Source organism: Macaca fascicularis, chromosome 1 (assembly GCF_037993035.2).
Source record: "Macaca fascicularis isolate 582-1 chromosome 1, T2T-MFA8v1.1".
NCBI lineage: Eukaryota > Metazoa > Chordata > Mammalia > Primates > Cercopithecidae > Macaca > Macaca fascicularis.
In genome coordinates this window covers 58,501,511-58,529,474 of record NC_088375.1, presented here as the reverse complement: position 1 = coordinate 58,529,474, position 27,964 = coordinate 58,501,511, and the positions used below count along the sequence as shown (strand labels likewise).

The following is a 27,964-nucleotide window of genomic DNA, read 5'->3' as shown; positions in this document are numbered from 1 at the left end:
CCCATTCCACTGCAATAAAGCAAGTAGCATAATAAACCAAGTCACACAATTTTTATAATATCCCCAGGCATATAAAAGTTATGCTTATACTATAATCTATTAAGAGTGCAATATCATTATGTCTAAAAAAACCAATGAACCTAACTTAATTTAAAAATATTATATTGCTAAAAAATGCTAACAATCACCCAAGCATTCAATGAAATGCAATATTTTTGCTGGTAGAGGGTTTTGATTCCATGTTGATCGATCAGAGTGGTGACTGCTGAAGGATGGGATGACTGTGGCAATTTCTTAAGATAAGACAACAAAACTTGCTGTGCTGATTGGCTCTTCTTTCACCAAAAATTTCTCTATAATATGTGATGCTGTTTGATAGCACTTTACCCACAATAGAACTTCTTTCAAATGTGGAGTCAGTCCTATCAAACTCTGCTGCTGCTTCACCAACTAACTTGATATATAATATTCTAAATCCATTGTTTGCTGTCATTTCAACAATGTTCACAGCATCCCCACCAGGAATAGATCCATCTCAAGAAACCACTTCGCTCATCTATTCAAGTCTGATAATAACATTACAGCAATTCAGTCCTATCTTCAGGCTTCACTTCCAATTATAGTTCTCTTCCTATTTCCACCACATCTGTAGATACTTCTGCCACTGAAGTACTGAACCCCTTAAAGTCATCCCTGAAAGCTGCAATCAACTTCTTCCCAACTCCTGTTCATGTTGATATTTTGATCTCCTCGCACGAATCATGAATGGCATCTAGAATGGTAAATCCTTTTCAGAAGGTTTTAAATTTACTTTGCCCAGATCCAACAGAGGAATCACTCTCTATAGCAGATACATACTTAGAAAATGTTATTTCTTAAACAAAAAGACTTGAAACTCAAAATTACTCCCTGATCCATGGGCCGCAGAACAGAAGCTGCATTAGCAGGCATGAAAACATTCATGGCCTTGTCCCTCTCCATCACAGCTCTTGGGTGACCAGGTGCATTGTCAATGAGCAGTAATATTTTGAAAGGAATTTTTTTTTTTCCCCTGAGTAGGTCTCAACAATGGGCTTAAAATATCCAGTAAACCATGCTATAAACAGATGTGCTGTCATCCAGGCTTTGTTGTTCTACTTATACAGCACAGGCAGAGTCAATGTAGCATAGATCTTAAGTGCCCTAGGATTTTAAGAATGGCAAACAAGTACTGGCTTCAATCTAAAGTCACCAGCTACATTAGCCCACATATCCCATAACAAAACAGTCAACCTGTCCTTTGAAGCACTGAAGCCAGTCACTGATTTCTCTTCTCTAGCTATGAAAGTCCTACATGGCATCTTCTTCTAAAGGAAGGCTATTTCATCTACATTGAAAATCTGTTGCTTAGGCTGGGTGCAGTGGCTCATGCCTGTAATCCCAGCACTTTAAAAGGTCGAGGTGGGCGGATCACCTGAGGTCGAGTTTGAGAACAGCCTGGCCAACATGGCAAAACCTCGTCTCTACTAAAAATACAAACATTAGCCGGGCATGGTGGTGGGCGCCTATAATTCCAGCTACTCAGGAGGCTGAGGCAGGAGAAACACTTGAACCCAGGAGGTGGAGGCTGCGGTGAGCTATGATTGAGCCACTGCACTCCAGCCTGGGAGACAGAGCAAGACTCCATCTCAAAAAAAAGAAAAGAAAAGAAAAGAAAACAATTTATGGCTTTAAGTGCTTATATCAGAAAAGAAGAAAGCTTTAAAATTAATGACCTAAGAGTACATCTTAAGAAGCTAGATTTTTTTTAAAAGCCAAAATAAGAAAAAGAAAAATAATAAAGAGCAGAAATCAATGAAACAGAAAACAAGCAAAAGTTAGTTTAAAAAACTGAAACAAAGAGCTGGTTTTTAGAAAAGATTAACAGAATTGATAAACCTCCATACATATTAATAACACCAGGAAAGAAAAAAGGGATATCACTACAGGTTCTATAGATATTAAAAAAGATAACAAGGGAGTATTATAAACAATTTAATGCCAATAAATTGACATATTTAGATGAAATGGATAAATGTCTTAAAAGACATAAAATAACCAAAATTGGCCAGGCGCAGTGGTTCACGCCTGTAATCTCAGCACTTTGGGAGACCAAGGCGGGCGGATCATTTGAGGTCAGGAGTTTGAGACCAGCCTGATCAACATAGTGAAGCCCCAAAAATACAAAAAATTAGCCAGGCATAGTGGCGCATGCCTGTAATCTCAGCTACTTGGGAAGCTGAGGCACAAGAATCACTTGAACCTGGGAGGCAGAGGTTGCAGTGAGCCAAGATCATAACACTGCACTCCATCCCGGACGACAGAGCAAGACTCTGTCTCAAAAAAAAAAGAAAACGTAGGCCAGGTGCGTGGCTCACACCTATAATCCCAGCACTTTGGGAGGCCGAGGCAGGTGGATTGTTTGAGGTCAGGAGTTCGAGAACAGCCTGGCAAACATGGTGAAACTCCATCTCTACTAAAAATACAAAAATTACCCAGGTGTCGTGGGGGGGCACCTGTAATCCCAGCTACTTGGGAGGCTGAGATAGGAGAATTGCTTGAACCCGGGAGGCAGAGGTTGCAGTGAGCCAAGATCACGCCACTGCACTCCAGCCTGGGTGACACACCGAGACTCCGCCTCAAAAAAAAGAAAGAAGCCAGGCGCGGTGGCTCACGCCTGTAATCCCAGCACTTTGGGAGGCCGAGACGGGCGGATCACGAGGTCAGGAGATCGAGACCATCCTGGCTAACACGGTGAAACCCCCTCTACTAAAAAATACAAAAAACTAGCCGGGTGAGGTGGCAGGCGCCTATAGTCCCAGCTACGCGGGAGGCTGAGGCAGGAGAATGGCGTGAACCCGGGAGGCGGAGCTTGCAGTGAGCTGAGATCCGGCCACTGCACTCCAGCCTGGGTGACAGAGCGAGACTCCGTCTCAAAAAAAAAAAAAAAGAAAGAAAACAACAAGCCCCGGTAGCGAAGCTAGTGAATTCTACCCAACATTTAAGGAAGAAATTACAGAAATCTTAAGTCTTTCAGAAAACAGTGGAGTAGGGAACAGTTTGCAACTCATTATATAAAGACAGTATTACCCTGATGCTAACACAAGACAAAGAAATTAAAAGAAAAGAAAAATATATCTCACGAACATGGCTATAAACACCCTTGAGAAAATATTAACAAATTAAATATAAAATATAAAATATTTAATATTAAATATTTTAAAAATACAAAATATATATTATATATTATTATATATAACAATATATTACATATAATAATATATAATAATGTATTTTATATATTGTAAATATTATAATAATATAACAAACAATATTTAAAAATATAAAAGAGAGAATTTATCGTGACCAACTGAGTTTAACTCCAAGAACTGAAGACTAGTTTAATATTTGAAAATCAATGTAACTCACTATTAACAGGATAAATGAGAAAAGCCATATGATTACCTTAAGAGACGCAGAAAAAGCATTTGAAAAATACAGCACTTATTCATGATTTTAAAAACAGAAACACACATATATTTCTTAGCAAACTTGGAACAGAAAGGAACTCCCTTAACCTGAAAAAGAATTATCTTCAAAAATCCTACAGATAATATCACATTTAACAACGGGAACTCAACAGATTCCTGGTAAGATGAGGAATAAGACAAAAATGTCTGGTCTCACCACTTTTACTCAACATTATCTGTTAGTGTTTGGCGGTGCAATAAGAAGCAGGGAGCAGACCACATATAGTGGAAAGGAAGAAGTAAAACTGTGTTTATTCACACACAACATGATCGTTTATGTTGAGAGTTCTGACAAATCCACAAAAACATACTAGGAATAAATGTATAAGGTCACAAGATAAAAAAAAAAACGTTCAAAATTCAATTGTATTTCTATATATTAGCAATAAATGATTTAAGAATTAAATCTGAAATGCAATTCCATTTATAATCAAAATCCAAAATATGACAGATTCAACAAAGTACATATGAATCTCATATGCTAAAAACTATAAAACATTGCTGAAATAAAGAATACTTAAATGAGAAACCATGTTTTCATTGGAAGACACAAATTGTTAAACTATCAATTCTTCCCAAAATGGTCTATAGATTCAGCACAATTCCAATCTAAATCCTAGCAAGCTTTTTTAAATAGAAATTGACAAGTTGATTCTAAAATTTTTACGGAAATGCAAAGAACCTAGAATAACTAAAACAATTTGGATAAAAAACAACAAAGTTGATGGCTTACACTAAAAAGTTTCAAGACTTAGTATGAAACTACATTAGTCAAGACTGTGTGACACGGCCTAATAGACATCTAAATCAATGGAAGAGACACAGGTGTCAACGTCAGGCAATGGGGAGACAACAGTCTTCAATAAATACTATTGGAACAACCAGATAATCTTGTTTAAAAAAAAAGGGGGGGTAAAATGAACCTCGACCACAATATACAAAAAAATTGATCCAAAATAAATCATAGTCCTAAATGAAAAAGCTAAAACTATAAACTTCAAGAAGAAAACACAGGGGAAAAAAATCTTTACAACCATAATATAGGCAAGGAAATATTTCTTAGGACAAAAAAGCACTAACTATAGAAGAAAAAAATTGTAAACTGGTCTTCATCAAAATTTAAAATTCCTTGAAAGACACCACACAGAAAACGAAACACAGGCTGGGCATGGTGGTCATAACTGTCATTTCGGCACTTTGGGAGGCCAAGGCAGGAGGACTACTTGAACCTAGGCATTCAAAACTATCTGGGCAACACAGTGAGACCCTGTTTCTACAATTTTTTTTTTTTTTAATTAGCCAGGTTTGGTGGCAATCGCCTGTAGTCCCAGCTACTTAGGAGGCTGCAGAGGGAGGACTGATTGAGGGTAGGAAGTCGAGGCTGCAGTGAGCCATGATCTTGCCACTGCACTCCAGCCTGGACAACAGAGTAAGGCCTTGTCTCAAAAACAGAAAAGAAAAGAAAATCGGAACCACAGACTAGGAGAAAGTATCTGTAATGCATGTATTTGTCAAAGGACTTGTATTCAGTATAAAGAACTCCTACAGTAATAAGAAAATAAAAACCCCAATAAGAAATTGAGAAAAAGATTTGAACAGACATTTCATAAAAGATGTATGAATGACCAGTAAGCATACAAAAAACATTAAATTCTACTAGTCCTCAGGGAAACGCAAAATAAAACCACAAGGAGAATCTAATTCACACTAGAATGTCTACAATTAAAAAGACTGACAATACTAAAAGTATTGGCAAGGAAGTGGAGCAACTGGAACCCTCATATATTGCTGGTGGTGAAATAGAAAGTACAACCACTTTGGATAACTGCTTGATAGCTTAATAGTCAAACATACATATGGCCCACAACAGAAATGAAAATAAGGTCAGGTGTAGTGGCTTAGGCCTATAATCCAGTATTTTGGGAGGCCAAGGCAGGCAAATCGCTTGATTCCAAGAGTTCCAGACCAGGATGGGCAACATAGTGAAACCCTATCTCTACAAAAAATTAGCTGGGAGTGGTAGTGCATGCCACTTGGGAGGCTGAGGTGGGAGGATCACCTGAGCTCAGGAGGTTGAGCCCGTGATCAAGCCACTGCCACTGTTACTCTAGCCTGGATAATAGAGTGAGACCCTATCTCAAAAAAAAAGAAAAAAGGAGAGCGAGAGAGAAATGAAAATACATGTCTAAATGCAAATCATAGCTGCTTTATTTCTAACACACCAAAACTAGAAACAGCATCAAAGTCCATTAGCAGGTAAATGAATAAGCAAATTGTGGTATTCACAGAACGGAATATTCAGCAATAAAAAGGAATAAACTACACATAGCAACATAGATAAATCTCAAAAATATGAGCAAAAGAATCTAGTAAAAAAAGAGTTCGCGCAGTTTGCTTTCAACTATATGAAATTCTAGAACAGGCAAAAATTAATCTACAAAGACAGAACTGAGACTAATGGATGCCTGAAGTGGGGTGGGGCTGCAGGGCTGACTGCAAAAAGAAACAAGGAAATTCTGGGGGTGATTATGTTCTCTGTCTCAACTGCAGTGGTATTTACAAGAGTGCATACCTTTGTCAAAACTGTTCAAACTACTTTAAATGGGTACATTTTATGTAAATTATGCCTTCATAAAGTTGAGTTTTTAAAAAGAAAGTTCTGACCTTAGGACATCAATGGACTTCACTCAGCCTCATCTTCTTCATCTGTTAAATGTGGGATAATACTTCATTTCTTACCACACAGGGCATCAAATGAGATGTATATCAAACTGCTCTAAAAATTTCCCAGTGCTCTAAAGATTTTTAGTGTTTTTATTACTTAAGGCATTATACAGTCACTGTACGGCTATCAGATTAGCCTACAGAATCATTTTATTACAATAATGAATAAAATCTGAAGATAATCGTCAAACTTCATTTGAATGATTTATTTTTATGTTTCTCTCCCAAAATGTTGTATCAATTAATACTTAAAGGAAATAAATTAGGAGATTTCTTCATGTGCCTGGCTCACTAATAATGGAGTTGCCAATGAGCAATCAAAGACATGTAAGCAGGAAAAAAACAGTAACTATCAAGAGTATACATGATGTAATCATGAGATTACAGGCACTGGTTCACACCTGTAATCCTATTAATTTGGGAGGCTGAAGCAGGAAGATCGCTTGAGCCCAAGAGTTTGAAACCAGCCAGGGCAACATGGCAAAACCCTGTCTCTATAAAAAATACAAAAAAAATAAGCCAGGTATAGTGAGCACGCCTATAATCCCAGCCACTTGGGAGGCTGAGGTAGGAGGATCACCTGAGCCCGGGAGGTTGAGGATACAGGGAGCCGAGATGATGCCACTGCACTTCAAGCTGAGCGACAGAGTGAGACCCTGTCTCAAACAACAACAGCAGCAACAACAACAACAGTATACAACATCGGCTTTATGAAAAAACCCACTAAAGTAGATGATTATATTCAATAAATCAAGATTTAAGTACAGAACATATGTATTTTTCAAATGTCCTAACCATAGTGATCTGAGCAAACTTGTTTTTATGATAATTTACATAAGGCAGATCAGGCCTGTCCACCACCACTGAACATAATTGCTGCTACCCTATGCCAACAATATAAAAATGATAGCTATGTTCCTTCATTTGCTAACCAATAAAGACATTCCTAGTATATTTTAAACAGTCACATATGCCATACTTCAAAGTATGTTTGTGTTTTACAGCTTTCCAGATTTGAAAGTTTTCCAGGCATATTTGGTCCTGAGCCAAAAACTGTGCTTCAAATCTAAAAATCTAAAACAAGTTACATTAAATTCACTGAAATATACTTTATCATATAAAAATAACCATCAGTAAAAGCTCCAACTAACACTCAAAAAATCCCCTGAAAAAAAGTTTGTCAGCACATTTCTTTCAGCTGGGTGTGTATAAAAAAATGTGCCTCATGGCACTCGTTTTATTAGAAGAAAATGAAACTGAACCACACAAGTTTTGACATAATCGTAACTGTTCCCCAATTTACCTCTACCACTCAGTCAGGCTTTTCACTTCCCAAGCACTATGTATGAGAAAGAGAAAAGAAAAAGTCACCCCTCGTTAAGTAGCCATCCCAGGTTTTTATAAACTACAAAGACAACTGTTGGGAAACAGCAGGGGGTTTCCCAAGATTTGAACGTAAATATCTATGGCAGATACTCAAACCGCACAGTAAGAAGTATGAACACCTTTCCTCCAACCTACCAAGTATCTAGAAGTCACCCATTTCCAGACCAATGCTGCTGGCAAGCAATTACCACATTAGCATGCCTTAGAGGTGGAACTAAGAGACTAAACATTACCTAACCTCACTGCCTCTACAAATAGATATGGCCAGAGCACAGAAAGCTGTAGCTATCAGGAATTGCAGATCTGGTGGGTACCAGAACTTACACTTACTTGAAAGAAGTTTGAATATATGAACAAGTATGCTAGAAGGGATGCTAGTCAACCACAAAGCAGGTGTTTTCCTTGCCCCAAAATTAAGCAAAAATGACAGGATGTCATAATTCTCACTAAATGCTCCTACCTACAATAAAATTGTCAACCTTTACTGCTAAAGGGATACAAAAGACTGTTAAGTTTTTTTAACTCTAGCAGCTGTCAACATCTTACCAGCACCAGCTTTTCAAAGAGTTGACAAGTACTGTCCACGTAAAACATCTACCTCTGTAATTTTGGTAGACCATGTCATATACGGATCCTTTAAAACACTAATTCGTAATAAATCACTGACATCATTTAAATATAAATTCTAAACATTAACAATTCAATAAATAATGCCATTTAACAAAATAAAGACAAAAAACTAGTTTCCTGGTGTTTTCAGGCTTATTTGAATTATATTCTTCTATTATTTTAGTGACAAGGAAACCAATGGTATGGTATAAACTCTATTATTAAGAAGAAAAGGCTTATTATAGACACATAGTACCTATGCATAGTATTTATTACAAATGATAAAATGTCAAAATAGCCAAATAATTTCTGAACCTGTCTGCTTCATTATTTTAAAAAAAGTTTAAAGAATTTTCCATTTTTATTTCAAACTTATGAAAAAATCTATGAGATCACTCTTAATATATCCTGATATTCTATAGTTATTAAACACATTGTTAAAATATTTTCCCAATCTGAGATATAAGACCAAAAACACGATCAATCAGCAAAATGGAAAAAAAAAAGGCAGAAAAAAATAGGCATTTGATAGAACAAGAAGATTCAGATGTTACCCAGAGTTGTTCAATTCTATGTCCTACACCTTTGACTATCCTCCACAGTATTTTCTGCACATTAGTTAAATATTTGTGCTTCTAACAGTTCTATCCCTGGCCTTCTCTTTTCACTTTAAAACATGCTCTCTCTGGGCATCACTATTTCCATGACTTCAAATAACCACTACTCTCCGCTGATTCCCAAATCTCTATCTCAAGCCCATACCTCTCTCCCTGGTTATCTTTTCCAGGGTGTCCTGAAGCTATCCTAAATCTGTCCCAAACTGAATGTATTATCTCTGCACTCTACCATGGCCATTTCCCCCCTCCAATTCCTTTCTCTCCTCTTTTTCCTATGTCAGTAAAGGTCACTACAATATACACCTAGTTTGCTTGGTCTAGGTTACACAGTCTTTTCTATCTTTTAAAAATTGAACACTGATGGTGTCATTGTGTGATTAAAAACCCTTTGGTGTGGGGAGGTCCTAAACATTCATCAACAAGGGATTGGGGCAAATAAATTGTGATACTTTTCATACCACAGAATATTGTGCAGCCTTCAAAAATCATGGTATAGACCTACATTCATTAATATGGAAAAATGGTTATGAAGCTTTTCCAGGCACCCTCCCCAGCACTAACTCCATGGTTTCTCACAGCTCCTCCAGCCCCATCTCTACCTCATGACTCTGCTTAAGTTCTCAATTTGCTAACAAGCAAATTCCTTCCATGATTTGTTCAGGTTTCTGAGGCAAAGAATCTGATCGGCCTCATTCATCATCTTGTGCCAGGCCCACGCCAAGAGCCATAGGTCATAGCTATTCTTTGGATTTTATCTGCTCTTGCAAAAAATGGCTTGGACCCAATGCAATAAAATTCTGAATTAACATATAATTAAAAGATTTCGTCGGGCGCGGTAGCTCAAGCCTGTAATCCCAGCACTTTGGGAGGCCGAGGCGGGTGGATCACAAGGTCAGGAGATCGAGACCATCCTGGCTAACATGGTGAAACCCCGTCTCTACTAAAAATACAAAAAACTAGCCGGGCGTGGTGGCGGGCACCTGTAGTCCCAGCTATTCGGAGGCTGAGGCAGGAGAATGGTGTGAACCTGGGAGGCGGAGCTTGCAGTGAGCTGAGATCGCGCCACTGCACTCCAGCCTGGGTGACACAGCGAGACTCCGTCTCAAAAAAAAAAAAGATTTCTAGATCAATACAATCCAACGATTAATATATAATGAAAAAATATGGAACAACCTAGAATCTACTGAAGCCGGACTTAGTTTCTAAAATATATCATTGGTATTAAATAGATCTACAATATTTGTATCTCAATCATGCTTCACTTCATTAAAAAAACTGGTAAAAATGCACGTATTATATATTTAACATGATTAATTATTTGTTAAATTTTAAACAACACAGCTAGACATAAAAAGCAAAGATAGGCCAGGCATGGTGGCTCACGCCTGTAATCCCAGCACTTTAGGAGGCTGAGGTGGGCGGATCACGAGGTCAGGAGATTGAGACCATCCTGGCTAATACGGTGAAACCCCATCTCTACTAAAAAATACAAAAAAAAAAAATTAGCCAGGCATGGTGGTGGGCACCTGTAGTAGCTACTCAGGAGGCTCAGGCAAGAGAATGGCGTGAACCCAGGAGGCAGAGCTTACGGTGAGCCAAAATCGCGCCACTGCACTCCAGCCTGGGCGACACAGCGAGACTCCGTCTCAAAAAAACAAAAACAAAAAATAAAATAAAATAAAAGCAAAGGTAGAAAGGAAAGCCAAATGATCACTGGTTAACTGAAACAAAAAGTCCACACTCTTTTCCCCGTAAGTATTTGAAAATATAAAGGTACTTATTATATTAAAATGATAAAGTAGAAAACAAACCATCTAATCACTTAGATTCTCGTATAAACTCCAGGCATTCAGGAGCCTCCCCCAAAACACTTAATTCTCAAAACTCAATAAATACGTATTTCAATAATTACTGCTTACTCCATTCAAATGTCAAGGGGGAGGAACAAAACAAAGAACCTCCACCACTCTCTTAGTAATAATTCTGAATGACTTTCTTTTCTTAAAAAATATATTTAATTCTTAATTAAAATACTCACTAATACCTCTTATTTGTTCACTGATTCAGCATTTTCTCTAGGCCAGGCACTGGGAATACGATGACAATTATGGGCCCCTCTTTGTGGAGTTTATTCTATATAAAAAGATTCTATATAAAATTGCTTTTCGATTCTGTAAAAAGCACACTTCGACAAGTTCTATGTTGCCCAGGCTGGTCTCAAACTCCTGAGCTCAAGTGATCCTCTGGCCTTAGCCTCCCAAAGTGCTTGGATTACAAGTGTGAGCCACTGTGCCTGGCCTCAAAAATTTTTTTTTGGAGTCAGGGTCTTGCTCTGTAACCTGCGCTGGGTGCAGTGGCATGATCATAGCTCATTGCAGTATTTACTTCCCAGGCACAAGCAATCCTCTCACCTCAGCCTCCAAGTAGCTGGGACAACAGGCACTCGCCACCATGCCCAGCTAATTTTTTATTTCCAAAAATCACACTTTTTAATATAGATTATATTATAGAATATATGCACATATAGCATATATAGAGAATATATGTTAGCCTTGGCTGGGTGGCAAACTGTAAAGTACACCTTTTTTTCCTATTAAGAACTTGAAGAATTTCACTTTGGCTCCATTATATAAAAATAAGCTGAAATCTACAGGCATCCACCTTTCCTAAAAATGACTCCCAGAAGTTAGAAAAAGAAAAACTTCAAGAGATAAAAGTGTTGTTTAGTACTTTTTAGTACTTTGTTCAATATGATTTATCGCTCCTCATTTATCAGGGAGGGAAAAAAAAGGCAATTAGAGATACATGCAATATTCTTTCTTTTCAGGTTATTCACAAGATATTCTAACATGCTTCTTCCCATTGTGTTTTTCTGAAGCAACTTTATTATACAGACAAAAAATGAAAAAGTCTAAATCCCTTTCATTACAAAGTTGGCTCAAGGGTAAGGAAATAACTTCTCTCTTCTAAGTACCAGGAGGAATAAAGGGGTCCATCCCTTTATTCCATATCTAGGAAAGACAAGAAATGACTCCAAAACACAGACTGGGCTCCACATTTTGTAAGGTTAGTATATTCAAAGGAGTCAAAGGTCAGCACTGAGTCATGGTCTTTTCTTTGCCTCTTCCCATATGGCTGCGGTGTTGATGAGTCCAGGACCTATTCCCTCAGGAGAAAGGTTGGTCATCCTTCTCTCACTCTCTCTTCCTTATGATTTGTAAATAAGGTATTAAGAGGAGCTCCGAGAAAACTTGAGGTGTTTTGTCCTTCTCTCTCCTTTGAAGACTTTCCATGTAAGTGGCCTTCAGGCAAGCCCCGGTCTGGAAACTGTCTCCTCCCCATTCCAGCTCCTTCTTTTCCTTCCTTTCTCATTGCCTCTCCTTCCTCCTTTTTTCTTCTTCTTCTCCCGAGTCTTCCACCAATGGTTTACTTTTTTTCAGAATCATTAAATGCCATAATAATTTTGGTAAAATAGAAAAGCTTCCTTCTTCATGAATGTCCGGGTTTTTTGTTGCTGTTTTGTTTTTTTGTTTTTTAAGATGGAGTTTCACTCTGTTGCCCAGGCTGGAATGCAGTGGCGCAATCTCAGCTCACTGCAACCTCTGCCTCCCAGGTTCAAATGGTTCTCCTGCCTCAGTCTCCCAAGTAGCTGGGATTATAGGCACCTGCCACCACACCCGGTCAACTCTATCTTTTCCTGCCCTTCTTGTGCACAAGCCTGCCCAGGTTTCTCTCTCTCTTACCCTTAAGTTCTTCTCCCCCTGAAACAGGCAAGATGACCATTCACCCTATTTTTGGAAGAATGAGTTCCATGTTTGGTTGTTGTAGGAAAATAAAGAACATTTATGAATATACTTGGTTTTAGGCCAATCTGGCTCAGGACAAAAAGAGTCCTTTTACTTGGTCCAGTTTCACCTCCCAGATTTCTGCATCAGGGGTTGGAACCTAACCTGAGCTAATGCTAAAATGTTTTCTTTGTCTTGCTTTGCCTTTTCTGTGCCTAGTTCTCCCGATGACTTCTCCACAAAGCAACCTGAAGGCTGAGTGGAAGAACAATTAAAATGTTCCCAAGCTCCCTGACCAAATACTATGATTACAACATCTAAAGCTATGTATTTTCAACACCGAAAACAATTTAAAAAAAAAAAAAATAGTAAGACTGGCAAATTGTTTTGGTATAAAAAAGAAGCTTTTGAAAGTTCTTATCTGGATTATTATTACTCATGTTGACTTCCTGCTTCACCATGCAAGAAACAGTGATTTTTCTTTTCTTTTCTTTTTCTTTTTTTTTTTTTAAGATCCTTGAAAGCTTTTGCCTTGATGAAACGGTGATTTTATATCGGCATAGCACTCCATACTTACTAAAGTTATGTACTTTTCATCGTCTTTTCCCAAATTATTCTGTTTTACTATAATGTTACCACATTAAAATACAAACATTCTGGTCAGGCACGGTGGCTCATGCCTGTAATCCCAGCACTTTGGGAGGCCGAGGTGGGTGGATCACCTGAGGTCAGGAGTTCGAGACCAGCCTGGGCCAACACGGTGAAACCTAGTCTCTACTAAAACTCCAAAAATTGGCCGGGTGTGGTGGCGTGCGCCTGTAGTCCCAGCTACGTGGGAGACTGAGGCAGGAGAACTGCTTGAACCTGGGAGGCAGAGGTTGCAGTGAGCCAAGATTGCACCAGTGCACTCCAGCCTGGGCAAGAGTGAGACTCCGTCTCAAAAAACAAATAACAAACAACAAAACCACCCCGGACATTCATGAAAAAGGAAGCTTTTCTATTTCACCAAAATTATTATTATGGCCTTTAATGATTCTGAAAAAAAGTAAACCAGATCAACTCATTGGCCTCCTTAAAATCCTTCCGTGACATCCTTCCACATTCCCAATAAAAGCTGGCTTATAGAGCTTTACTTGCTTTGGCTACAATCTTTTTCTCTAACCAGATCTCTTATTACTATCAATCTTGCTCACTACCAATCGGCGGCCTTCTATCAGTTCCTGAAACATAGCAAACTCCTTTCAGTTCCTGAAACATAGCAAACTCCTCTTACATCAGAGCCAGTAAGCTTGCTATTTCTTTTGCCTGGAATGTTTTTTCCAGATCATCTGCTGATTCCTTCAGGTATTTAGGTCTCAGTTCAAATATCAACTCTGGAGACCGGCCTTCCCTGACAACCTCCTATGAAAAGAGGATGTTCGGCTCCTTGTAGCTCCTTACTAATTTATTTTTTTCACAGCATTTACCATTTCCTGAAATTGTTACAATTTGTCTAATTGTTTATTGGTCATCTTTACTACTAAAATAGTAGCTCCATGAAAGCAAGAGCTTGGTCTGTCTTTTCATTACTACATCCCATTATCAACAAGTACTTATTGAATGAGTCAAGTACTTCCTATCACACAAATTATATGGCAAATAAATGTGACTCTACACTTTCAAATTCCTGAAGATGTTCCCTCAGGAAATTCTTAGTAGGACCTTTATCATCCAGCCACGAAGTTTATTTATTTTGTGAATTATATACTAACTCAGGGTCTTCATATTTATTCCCTCTGTCAGCAATGCACTAGCCTCTGATCTTTGCCTAAGTGACTCCTCATCTTTCAAATCTCTGCTCAAATATAATCTCCTGTATAAGACTGCTCCTAGTCACTCTAACTATAATAAAATAACACGATTCCTTCAGATCACTTGTATTATCCTGCTTTTACTTTCTTCATAGCTTTCACCGCTCTCTAGTTACCTTTGTAATATTTGTTTGTTTGCTTACCACAAACAGTTTTAGCTTCAGGAAAACAATAATTAGTATTCTCACCATCCTCCAAGTATAGCAAAAGAAATTCCTGAAAAGACGGGCCCTTGGGACACCTTGTAACATAGTGCACTTTGTAACATAGCTCATTCTAACACTCTTTTCAAACATAGAACAGTATAGGCTGAGAAGGAATCTGAGCATGGTAAGGATTTTTTTTTTCTATTACAGAAGCTCATTTATGCAGTTACCAGAAAACAAGCAAGCAACCAAATGACAATTACTAAAGGTTTTGTTTTAATGATCACCTATTTTATTTTACTAAATCACATCACTGACATTAATTAAAAACACTCTGCTTCACTGCTATAACCTAAGAAATTGCAAAAATGTTTCCATATCATGGCAGTGTCCGGGCATCAATCTGCTCAACACACACTGGGGTATGTATGGCCACAGGCAACTGCCGTGACTGTCCACTGTTCTATAGCACTACACTATACTGTGCAAATCAGAAAAATATGTAGTTTTAATACCAAACCTACTAAAATATTTCAACCTTGTGCTCTAATAATTTATTTTATTTTTTTATTTTTTGAGACAGAGTCTTGCTGTTGCCCAGGCTGAAGCGCAGTGGCACGATCATGGCTCACTGTAGCACTGACTTCCTGAGCTCCAGCAATCCGCCCACCTCAGTCTCCCAAAGTACTGAGATTACAGGCCTGAGCGTACCAGTCACTCCAATTATTTATATGTGTGTGTATACTGTTAGTTTTTTAGATATTTAAACTAGGAGAACATTATTACTCCAAAATAGGCCAGGTCCCAGACACTGAAGCTAACTTACCTTATAATATATCATCTATTTAAATTTATTAATCTGCAATGAATGCACAGGAATCTTTTTATCTTTTTAAAAGATGAGGCCGGACATGGTAGCTCACATCCATAATCCCAACACTTTGGGAGGTTAAGGCGGGCGGATCATGTGAGGTCAGGAGTTCAAGACCAACCTGGCCAACATGGCGAAACTCTGTCTCTACTAAAAATACAAAAAAAAATTAGCCAGGCATGGTGGCGTGCACTTGTAGTCCCAGCAACTTGGGAGGGTGAGGCAGGAGAATCACCTGAACCCGAGAGGCAGAGGATGCAGTGAGCTGAGATCACACCACTGCACTCCAGCCTAGGCAACAGAGCGAGACTCTCTCAAAATAAATAAATAAATAAAAATAAAAAAAGAAAAGCCATGGTTAATATATGCTTAATTCATCTTCTATATTAATAAAAATTATTGCTGGACTTGTGACTGGTGTGGTGGTGGGGTAGTCTTGGGGACTAAGCCCTCAACCTGTGGGATCTGACACTGATCTGATACTATCTTCAGGTAGATAATGTTGGAACTGAATTAGAGGACACCCCACAGGTGTCCGTTGCTTTTGTGGGGAAAAACTCTTTTCCATTTTTTCTAAGAAAAGAGAAACTTAGTATGAGTCTTACAGAGTAGCCTTTATCTTTCTCATCAAAAATAGCAAGTTTAGCAGTATCAGCTCAAGACTTCAAACTTATAAAGCTGTTCCTTTACTTGTTTTTGTCATTTACCACTATTAGGTAAAAAATATCAGAGTTCAAAATCACTAGGAGCAACACAGGATGGGGAAGGGAACATCTAGACCCTGAGGCTCCCAAAGGAACAGAGTAAAAACCAAGGAGCTAGTTTTTTCCACCTTCCAGTAGTTAACTACTAATTAGAGTTCACATAAGGGATAAAATATTTTTTGCCAGCTCTGTTCTGGGTTCTCTTTCTAATCTCCCAATTCTTGATAAATCAAAGTATCATCTCAATCCTACCTTAACGAGGTCTCTCCACCCAGGCACGGTGGCTCATGCCTGTAATCACCAGCACTTTGGGAGGCCAGGGCAGATGGATCACGAGGTCAGAAGATCAAGACCATCCTGGCTAACATGGTGAAACCCCATCTCTACTAAAAATACAAAAAATTAGCCGGGCATGGTGGCACACGCCTGCAGTCCCAGCTACTTGGGAGGCTGAGGCAGGAGAATCGCTTGAACCCGGGAGGTGGAGGTTGCAGTGAGCCAAGAGTACACCACTGCACTCCAGCCTGGTGACAGAGCGAGGCTCCATCTAAAAAAAAAAAGTCTCTCCCACTCAACCCTACTAATAAATCTTCATGGCCTGCACCTTAGTTCAGGCCGCCAGCTATTTCAACAGCCTCCTAAGTGGTATCTCTTCTACAATACACCACGGTGACTTTCTGAAACACAAATCTGATGATACCCTCTCTGGCTTAAAACCCTACACTAGGGTTGCCATCACTTCCAGGATAATGTATAAACACTTGGCATAGCATAAAACGTCATTCATGCCCTGTCCCTATCTCTGTGATCTCGTTTCTTATCACCCCTCAAAAGGCAGCTAGTGCTAATGCTACAACCAAGCTGCTTCGTCTGACCTGAGGGTACCATGCTCTCACGCTCCCTTTTAACATCCCCTTATACTCCCATATACAATACCATACAACACAGCCTTCATTTATCTACCTGGTAAATTCCTCCACATCCTTCAAAACTCAGTTTAAGTGTAGTACAGAGTTTGGTGCTCCTAAAGTTTTATACTCCTAAAACATTGGACAGTTTTCTATAAGCCACCGCTAGAAAGTGAGACACTGAAGAACATGAAACTCTTTGTAATCATGGTAGAAAATACAAAGGGCAATGTAGAAGCTCCTTAAATAACTTAATAAATGGTCTGACAATTCAGTTTTATTAAAAAGAGTCTTTGTGAGATCATCTAGTAAAGTAAGTACCATTCATCAAGTTATTTCTATGAGAAAGTAAAACTTGGAGCTCCAAATGATCACAAATAAAGAGTAACTCTAACATGATAAACATGGTTGTAAGGTATCAAAAGATATTGTGAATTTGTAACAGAGGTGTGGATGTTACCTAGAAATAATGGAATCCAAATTAGGTACATGAGTAGTAAACAGAAAATTGAGTTCTAGCACTATGCATGAAGAAGAAAACGCTGTCCAACAACATCTATGAGAATGTAATTATTTTTTCAAAGACAGGTTTAGCTTATAAATTTGCAAACCACTCATATACAAGGGTAACCAGAAATTAATGTCTTTACACCTACTATTACAATATTACATTTATATAATCCTCTTCTTAAACAGGGAAAGGATTTTTTTTTTAACAAGCAAGCCTCTACACGAGTAAATTACACTTGAGTTCCAACAGATGGTGACACCATGGAAATTCATAAGCATAGTTGCCAAATAGGACCAATGTTTAAAAAAAAAAAAAAAAGAGGGACAACACAGAGTTCCTGGGATCAGCTTCTCTGTTCTCAATACATTTTGTGTATCCAGCAAAAATAATGGTAACTAGAGAATTACTCTGCATATATATATATATATATTTTTTTTTTCCAAGAAGGAGTCTCACTCTGTTGCCCAGGATGGGGTGCAGTGGCACAATCTCAGCTCACTGCAACCTCTGCCTCCCAGATTCAAGCAATTCTCTCACCTCAGCCTCCCAAGTAGCTGGTATTATAGGCGTACACCAAGTAGCTGGTATTACAGGCGTGCGCCACCACGTCCAGCTAATTTTTTTGGTATTTTTAGTAGAGATGGGGTTTCACCATGTTGGCCAGGCTGGTCTCGAACTCCTGACCTCAGGTGATCCATCCGCCTTGGCCTCCCAAAGTGCTGGGATTATAGGCGTGAGCCACTGCGCCCCACCTGCATATTCTTAAATACCGTATTAACTAACTCATGTCCACCTAGACTCTGTCACAACTCTACTTCATCCCCCGTCAGCAGTCATTCTACTTAACTGCTATAATCACTCCTAAGGTACATGGAATTAACATAACCTTTAAGACAGGAACAGAGTGGGTAAATGGAACAGAGGGGGAAATTACTTTGAAAAGAAGCCTAGGCAAATTACCAAGATTTCAAACAAACCACCAGGCAGAGTTCCAGGTGGCACACCATTTTTATTTCCTTCCACCTCACTACTTCGCATCTACCTATTCCTTAGGCAAAGACAAAAATACAATTTAGTGTTTAAGAACATAGGCTTTATCCTGTTATCATGTAAAAGAGAAATAAAATAAGAAAAAAAAAAGAATATAGGATTTATAGTTAAAGCAGAGATTTCAGAATCCTGCCTTCGCTACTTACTATACTTGCTCTGTGACCTTAGTTATGTTCTCAAAGCCTCCGTTTCTTCCATCAGTAGATCAGGGATGATCCTTTCCTCTTGGAGTTGTAAGAATTAAATTATGTAAGTTAGAGTGTTAAAGTGTAAGCACACTGACTGGCACATAGTAAACTAAATGAAAAGAGCTACCTGATAAGCCAGGTGTAATCCCAGCTCACACTTGTAATCCCAGCATAGCCCAGGAGTTTGAGATCAGCCTGGGCAACACAGGGAGACCCTGTCTCTACAATAAGAATAAAAAAAAAAATTAGCCAGGTGTGGTGGTGCAAGTCTGCAGACCCAGCTACCCAGGAGGCTGAGGTCGGAGGGTCACCTGAGCGCTGCAGGTTGAGGCTACAGTGAGTTGTGATCGCGCCACTGCACTCCAGCCTGGGTGACAGAGTGAGATCCTGTCCCAAAAAAAAAAAAAAAAAAAGAGCTACTTGATAATCATAAATAAACAATAGATAAAATCTGAGAATTAATAGACTGCAATAATTATTTAAACTAAGCTGAAAGTATAGCGGTTCAGTTCACAATGCTTCCAAGTGTTTTGTAATATAGTATGAAAATCTATTTCATAATTCTGTAACCTATAGAAAGTTAAAAATCCTTAATTCAGACTTATAGGCTCCTCATGATCTAGCTCTAAATTATTTTTTAGCCTCATCTCACATTTATCCCTCCAAGCAGTCAATATTATAATTTGTAATACTTAACATACCTTTACAGGTTCAACCTTGAGTCAAACAATTCCTTCAACCCAGTTACTACTCTCATCCCATCCCTTTTCCCAACTACTGAAATCCCGTATCATCCTACCCTACGATGCCTTCCCCGATCCTCCCTAGTAGAGATTATCACATCCACCTCTAAGATCTCAGTATCTATTGCTTGAAGTTAGAACATTTATTTCATGCTGTCTAGTTTTTTTTCCCCAGTTTTCTTCCTCATTAGATTTTTAGTTCAAACATCATTCAAGCAGAGATGTCAGTGGTCACCTGGATACATAGAATATAAAATACAGCCAGGTGTGGTGGCTCACACCTGTAATTCCAGCACTTTGGGAGGCCGAGGTGAGTGAATCATGAGGTCAGCAGCTCGAGACCAGCCTGGCCAACATGGTGAAACCCTATCTCTACTAAAAATATAAAAACTAGCTGGGCGTGGTGGTACACCTGTAATCCCAGCTACTCGGCAGGCTGAGGCAGGAGAATCGCTTGAACTCAGGAGGTGGAGGTTGCAATGAGCTGAAAATGCACCACTGCACTCCAGTTTGGGTGACAAGAGCAAAATTCAGTCTCAAAAAAAAAGAAAAAATAAAAAAAAAGAAGTATGACTAAGGCAAGTTTGACTGATATGCAGATTGTATTATTAATTTTGGGGTGGAGATTGAGAGGAATGTTTTTGTTCTGAGAAGTCATGTTGGGAAGTTTTTTTTGTTTTTTTGAGACAAAGTCTCATTCTGTTGCCCAGGCTGGAGTGCAATCTCGGCTGACTGCAACCTCCTTCTCCCGGGTTCAAGCGATTCTCCTGCCTCAACCTCCCATGTAGCTGGGATTACAGGCACCTGACATAACGCCCAGCTAATTTCTGTATTTTTAGTAGAGATGGGGTTTCACCATGTTGGCCAGGCTGATCTCGAACTCCTCACCTTAGGTAATACACCCACCTCAGCCTCCCAAAGTGCTGGGATTACAGGTATGTGCCACCGCGCCTGGCCACATCTTTTCTTTTTAAAGATTGATTACTAAAAGAACTACAGAAAAGATACCTTACAGGTTTGAACTGCCATTTACAGGATATTTGAATTTAACCATTTAGAGAGGTCTTTAATATTTACTCTTATTTCCTATGTCTGCTTAAAGGCTAAATGCAGGATACTTATTTCTCTTTAACAATGTAACTATCAGAAATATTTAGTATGCATACAAGGCATGTTATTTCAGATAATGATAATTTCTATTTGAATTTAAATTTCTTCTCTACATTTTAAATTTTAAAACAGTAAAATCATATAAAAATGTTAATAGTGCAGAATTATATCAAATAAGAAATGAAAGCTACCATTTATTTCTCCAATCCTATTTAATCCCATTTCACAGAAGAAACCAAAGTTAACAGTCTGGTGTAAATTCTTCTAAAGATTACTGTCTTCATATATATTATTTCAGGGGGAAGTTTTATACTGAGACTTTGATGAAAAAGAATTAGTACTAACATTGTTTCTTGAAAAATTAGGATGATACTTTTGCTACCACCACACTTTTTTTTTCCCCCAAAAGGCTGGCATACAGAAATAAAATATCCCAAATTTAAGATAATTTAGAAGTAGAAGAGCGGGGGCAATATATTCAGTACAATTAAACACACTATTTTTCATGATACTTCCCAAAAAGCAGGAAAAAAAACTGATAATTTAAATTAACTCTTACTTTACTCTTTAAAAAAAGTTTCTTTTTTTTTTTTTTTTTTGAGATGGAGTCTTGCTCTTGTCACCCAGGCTGGAGTGCAGTGGCACGATCTCAGCTCACTGCAACCTCCGCCTCCCAGGTTCAAGCGATTCTCCTGCCTCAGCCTCCCAAGTAGCTGGGGTTACAGGTGCCCGCCACCACACCTGGCTAATTTTTGTATTTTTAGTAGAGACGGGGTTTTGCCATGTTGGCAAGGCTGGTCTCAAACTCCTGACCTCATGATCCACCCACCTTGGCCTCCCAAAGTGCTGGGATTACAGGCATGAGCCACCACGCCTGGCCAAAAAAATAGTTTCTTAAGGAACAACTTTTTACTAGTAATCTGAGAAATTTTCTCATGCAGGTTTCAGGGAAATAGTTATATTAAATATCATCAATCAAAATGCCACAGCAACTGGAAAACTTTAAATCAAATTGTGATAAAAGTTGGAAGTATACAATTAAAACACAGGTTAGTAAATGTGACACTGCAAAGGGTTAAGATGATGTAGGGCAAATATGAAGTTCTCAAGTTCTTTGGTTGGTTTGTTTTTGAGACAAAGCCTCACTCTGTCACCCCGTCTGGAGTGCAGTAGCGGAATCTCAGCTCCCTACAACTTCCACCTCCCAGGTTCAAGAGATTCTCCTGCCTCAGCCTCCCAAGTAACTGGGACTACAGGCACGCACTACCACGCCCAGCTAATTTTTGTATTTTCAGCAGACACAGGGTTTCACCATGTTAGCCAGGCTAGTCTCGAACTCCTGACCTCAGGTGATCCACCAGTCTTTGCCTCCCAAAGAGATGGGATTACAGGCGTGAGCCACCACGCCCAGCCTCAAGTTCTCAAGTTCTAACAATCCACAAATAGAAGCTAGAACCAGAGATAAAAATTCTATGTTGGGGCCAGGCGCGGTGGCTCACACCTGTAATCCCAGCACTTTGGGAGGCCGAAGCGGGTGGATCACAAGGTCAGGAGATTGAGACCATCCTGGCTAACACGGTGAAACCCCGTCTCTAATAAAAATGCAAAAAATTAGCCGGGCGTGGCGGCGGGTGCCTGTAGTCCCAGCTACTTGGGAGGCTGAGGCAGGAGAATGGTGTGAACCCTGGAGGCAGAGCTTGCAGTGAGCCGAGATCACGCCACTGCACTCCAGCCTGGGCGACAGAGCGAGACTCTGTCTCAAAAGAAGAAGAAGAAGAAAAAAAAAAAAACACCTCTATGTTGGCCATGCTGTGCACCTGTAATCCCAGTACATTGGGAGGCTGAGGTGGGAGGATCACTTAAAGTCAGGGGTTCAAGACCAGCCTGGCCAACATGGTGAAACCCAATCTCTACTAAAAACACAAAAATTAGCTGGGCATGGTGATGCAGAACTGTAATCTCAGCTACTTAGGAGGCTGAGGCACAAGAATTGCTTGAACCCAGAAGGCGGAGGTTGCTGTGAGCAGAGATCGCGCCACTGCACTCCAGCCTGGTCAACAGAGTGAGACTCCATCTAAGACCAAAAAAAAAAGATTCTATGTCATTTACACTACATTCCTTAAATACTATTAAAATACATTCAAAGCTATCAGCAGGATCAATAAAGTGTGAAAGAAACCTGAGTAACACAATCAGCAGTCTACCAAATCCCTTATTTTATAATTAATTGTCCAAGTATTTCACACATACAAACTACACTGGAAAAAAAAAATGTAGAAAACATGTTAAGTTTGTTTCATTCTTATTAGAGGATCTAAAATAGACACTCTAAGGATAAGTAGATTATCTATGACATATATATCTGTATCTGAAAGAAGAGCAACTAAGCAAATGCTGCTTCACAAAGTCATGGATGTGCTTTCTAACTATCCACTTGGCCTTCAAACAATGGAAGCAGAAGTAATCAGAAGCTGGAGCATCCAACTAGGGGAGTGATTCTGGGGGAGATGAATATGAGACACTGATAAGGACACCAAAGTAGATTCTGCTTGTCCCTGGCATAGGCAAACTGTTCACATATGATATGTATGCAAAGCAGGTATGCCAAAGTCAGAGGGTAACTATAAGGTGATTTTGGAGCTATCAATGAAAGATGACAATTTCATACTGGATAATCCACATGCGAGTTATTGTTAATAACTGTACTGTAAATCTATAACTAAATTTCATTAACTAAATTAATCAATACATTATTTTCCATTACTTAGAAATATTAAAAGAGTTACTTTAAAGAAGGAAAAAAAGCAGAAAACAAAACAGGTCATCACCTCATTTAGTAATAAATTTTATAAACTAATTTTTTTGTTCATTCTTCCTAAATTTCGTAATTTCATAAATTTTATAATACACTTTTCTACATATACCCCTTACCTTCCTCCCAAGCAAAACTACTACTCTTTGATTAAATCATGACATGATTTAATCGAGTATGGAAAAACCACTTTTCTTTCTAATACTATTCTTGATGATGTCCACATTTTGTGAAACTCAAGCTAAAGCAGTACAATGGACTGAACCAGCATACGATGAACTTAAACATTTAGATTTATGTCTCCTGAGACTGCCTATGAGAGAGTTCCTGCGTGATTGTCCCAGGCCAGCTTAGAGGCCACCTGTGTGTTTTCTACAAGAATGAGTTCAAAGCTATTAAATAAACGAAAATATCTGATATGCAGAAATTTACCAAGAAGTTATTCAAGTACGTATATCAGCTTATTTTTTGAGACAGAGTTTCACTCTTGTTAGGCTGGAGTGCAATAGTGCGATCTCGGCTCACCGTAACCTCCACCTCCCGGGTTCAAGCCTTTCTCCTGCCTCAGCCTCCCAAGTAACTGGGATTACAGGCATTTGCCACCATGCCCGGCTAATTTTGTATTTTTAGTAGAGACAGGGTTTCTCCATGTTAGTCAGGCTGGCCTCGAACTCCCGACCTCAGATGATCTGCCCGCCTTGGCCTCCCAAAGTGCTGGGATTACAGACATGGGCCACCTTGCCCGGCCATAAATGAGTACTTATTAATCTCAACTCTTTTCTAATGATAAAGTCAAGGATGCATTTTCCATCTCTTCTAGCTAGTCTCTACGATGGAAAAACTAAAATTTTTCAATTAAAATTACATTAAGATAGTTGGAAATTATGTAGTTGTTTCTCTGAGGTATTAGATGGCACCAAACATTCCAAAATAGTTAAAATCTTCCTTCATTTGGAAACAAGGTTAAGAAAAAGATGATTTTTAAACTCTAGGCAAAAACACAATCCAATTTCAAAACATTTCCCTCTGTTTTACAGTGTATCATTCACACTCAAAAGTACACACTTCAAACTTAAAATAATCTTGGGTATATAAAGACTCACCATCTGTATGGGTTTCTTGTGGAGATCTCGTTCAGTTACCAATTTTTCCTGGTCAGTGACATAAAGACCTTTCTGTGCTAAAGCCTGGATTACAGCATCATGGCCCAAAAGGGGTTTTGCAGCATCACTCTTGAGAATGAGACTCCCAGCACGACAGTATAGTTCAGCCGACAGAAGCAAATTAACAACAGGTGGTTTGATGTGTTCCTGGTCATACTGATCTGTGTAAAATGGTTCTCGAAGTTCCTCTGGCACATTTTCTATAAAGATTAATGGAAAAAATTCTCTTACAAGATTTTTATAAAAGAAACAGAATTTATTTAATAATTATTATTTATGTCACAGAATTTAAGATTCCCTCTAAAAATATAATAATAACCCTTTAACTGAAAAGATGATTCATTAGACCTTGACATATAACCTGGAATGAGAAAAAGATACAAATTTCCTTTACAGAAGATATTTTCTGAGTATATTCCAAAAAGGGACTACAAGACAAGGAGAAAAGTTTTCTGAGTCTAGTGGCTCTTGGGAAAGTATTCCCACATTCATAGTCAAATCTACAGAATGAACTATAAGATTCCTAAAACCTAATTTCAATGACACTCCTCACAGGCAAGCGTTCAACATGGAAATGCACCACAATAGGTATTTCAGGAGACTGCTAGTCCTTGCCACCTGAGAATACAAAATCATTTGCCCAAAGTTTTACAGCTAATGAGCTGCAGAATAGAGACTGCCTAACTTATTCTATCTCTTTGCCTCAAGACCCCTGCCATCTCTCCCTTAGTGCTTAGCTTGCTGACACTACTGAGAAAGAATTATAGCTATTGTTTAGGAGAGAGCTACTCTTAAAAATCCCTTACACTAGTAAAACACTGATATCATCACATTACCACTGACCGACCACTCCCCATCCTACCTGAAAAAGACTTCCTGGACACCCAACTCACAAGTTTGACTAAAACATAAGTAGTAGTTTAGAAATGGGAGATGGGAAGGAAACCAAAATCTCCTCCAAAGTTTCTCTTTCCTGCTAACCACAACCCTTTAAGAATGCCAAGTCCCACTCTTCCAATGTCCATTCCCACTCTCCCAATATCTGCTCCCAAATCAACTTAAGCAAAAGCATTTGTATTTGATGGCAGCAAAATTACCAAAACAAGAGAAACAAAATACTTCTCATTATTTTACAAATTTTCTTGCCTAATCTACCCTGCATCTCTTCCTCCTCCTCTCCATTTCTTACCTGGGCTCTATGCCTCTCATTGAAGCAGGACAAGGATGAGGTACGTCCTCCAGAGGTGGGGCTTCTGAGTTAGAGGTTAACATGGAGCTACATTTATAGAACCTGATAGCTCTGTCCTGAGACCTAGCCAGTTCCTCACTTGCCTTCTCCGTAGAAAGTGAGGTTCTGAAGCCAGCCATCCCATCACTGATCTTAGCTCTTTCCTGAATAGGCAGCTTTAATATAAGTGCAATAATGCCACAGTACTAACCAAAACCGGTACTTTGAAAAATCTGTAGCCAGGCACAGTGGCTCACGCCTGTAATCCCAGCACTTTGGGAGGCCGAGGCGGGCGGATCACGAGGTCAAGTAATCGAGACCATCCTGGCTAACACGGTGAAACCCCATCTCTACTAAAAATAGAAAAAATTAGCCAGGCGTGGTGGCGGGCGCCTGTAATCCCAGCTACTCAGGAGGCTGAGGCAGGAGAATCGCTTGAACCCAGGAGGCAGAGGTTGCAGTGAGCCGAGATCACGCCACTGCATCCAGCCTGGGTGACAGAGCGAGACTCTGTCTCAAAAAAAAAAAAAAAAAAAGAAAGAAAAATTTGTTTACAAAGCATTAATATACTCCTTAGCAATTTAAAGTTTTTTTAAAGTTCCTACTATTTAGAAAAATATCTTCACACAATATTGTAATAATTATTGCGTGTTCATTTTCTATACCAGCATGGTTCAAAGGAATTCAAGGAATCAGAAATAACCCTCATCCTCAAGAAGCCAGTAATTTACAAAACTCTAAACAGACAGAGAGGTAGAGTTAAGCAATTCAGAAATTAGAGACAATACTAAGCAGGAAATTATTAAGCACCAAATGAAAGAAATAAACAATTAAGTACTTAAGAGTTCAGAAGTGGGAGCATCACAGTGGGGGGACAAAACTTCATCTTTAAAAAAATTGAGGCCGGGTGCGGTGGCTCACGCCTGTAATCCCAGCACTTTGGGAGGCCGAGGCGGGCAGATTACCTGAGGTCAGGAGATCGAGACCATCATGGCTAACACAGTGAAAACCCTGTCTCTACTAAAAATACAAAAAATTAGCCAGGCGTTGTGGTGGGCACCTGTAGGCCCAGCTACTCAGGAGGCTGAGGCAGGAGAATGGCGTGAACCCGGGAGGTGGAGATTGCAGTGAGTGGAGATTGTGCTGCTGCACTCCAGCCTGGGTGCCAGAGCGAGACTCCGTCTCAAAAAAAAAAAATAGAATAGGCGGGGCACGGTGGCTCACACCTGTAAATCCCAGCACTTTGGGAGGCCAAAGTGGGCAGATCACCTGAGGTCAGGAGTTCCAGACCTGCCTGACCAATTTGATGAAACCCCTCTCTACTAAAAATACAAAACTAGCTAGGCATGATGGCAGGCGCCTGTAATCCCAGCTACTTGGGAGGCTGAGACAGTAGAATCGCTTGAACCTGGGAGGCAAAGGTTGCAGTAAACCCAGTTTGCGCCATTGCACTCCAGCTTGGGCAACAAGAGCGAAACTCCATCTCAAAAAAAAAAAAAAAATAGAATAGCAGGAAAAAGCAGAATATTAGTCAGAAAAAAAAAAGCCTTTCTAAACATAAAGAGAGAGAGGAGAGAAAGAGTAGGGAAAAAAAGATGTGAAGAGACACCAAATTGAACAATCTGGGTGGAGAGAAGAGTTCATGTGGGAAAGCAGTAAGAGGCAAAGCTGGAATGGGAGAGGTTGGTGATGAGGACTTGAAAGAAATATTCATCTTTTAAACATGAGGCCTTTGTATATTACCTAACAAGGAGGTGCTGACAGTTTTACAGGACAGTGTCACATTAAGACTGACATTTTAGAACAATCTGGTATTTAACATTGATGGCTATAAAAATCAGACATAAAAAACTACCATATAGATATAAGGAAATGAAGTTGAAAGGCAGTAGTGAAAACAGAAAGAACAGGACATAAGAGACTAACTGCTAAAGACAAACAAAAAGTACCAAGGAATAAAGCAAAGAGAGAGGGTCAAGATGGAAATCAAGAATAATCAAGCCTACATTAC

At 39.2% G+C, this 27,964-nt stretch overlaps 1 protein-coding gene across 6 annotated transcripts in view; it reads right to left on the bottom strand.

The window, feature by feature from the left end:
* CAMSAP2 (calmodulin regulated spectrin associated protein family member 2) overlaps nucleotides 1-27,964 on the bottom strand; it is a 117,969-nt gene that overhangs the window by 70,329 nt on the left and 19,676 nt on the right. For 4 of the 6 annotated variants that reach the window (XM_005540352.4, XM_005540354.4, XM_005540353.4 and 1 more), the window contains exon 2: nucleotides 24,666-24,925. The exons of the other annotated variants lie outside the window; for them this stretch is intronic. In XM_005540352.4, the coding sequence (XP_005540409.1) occupies nucleotides 24,666-24,925 (260 nt within the window). The remainder of the gene's footprint in view (nucleotides 1-24,665; nucleotides 24,926-27,964) is intronic. 6 annotated transcript variants of the gene reach the window in all.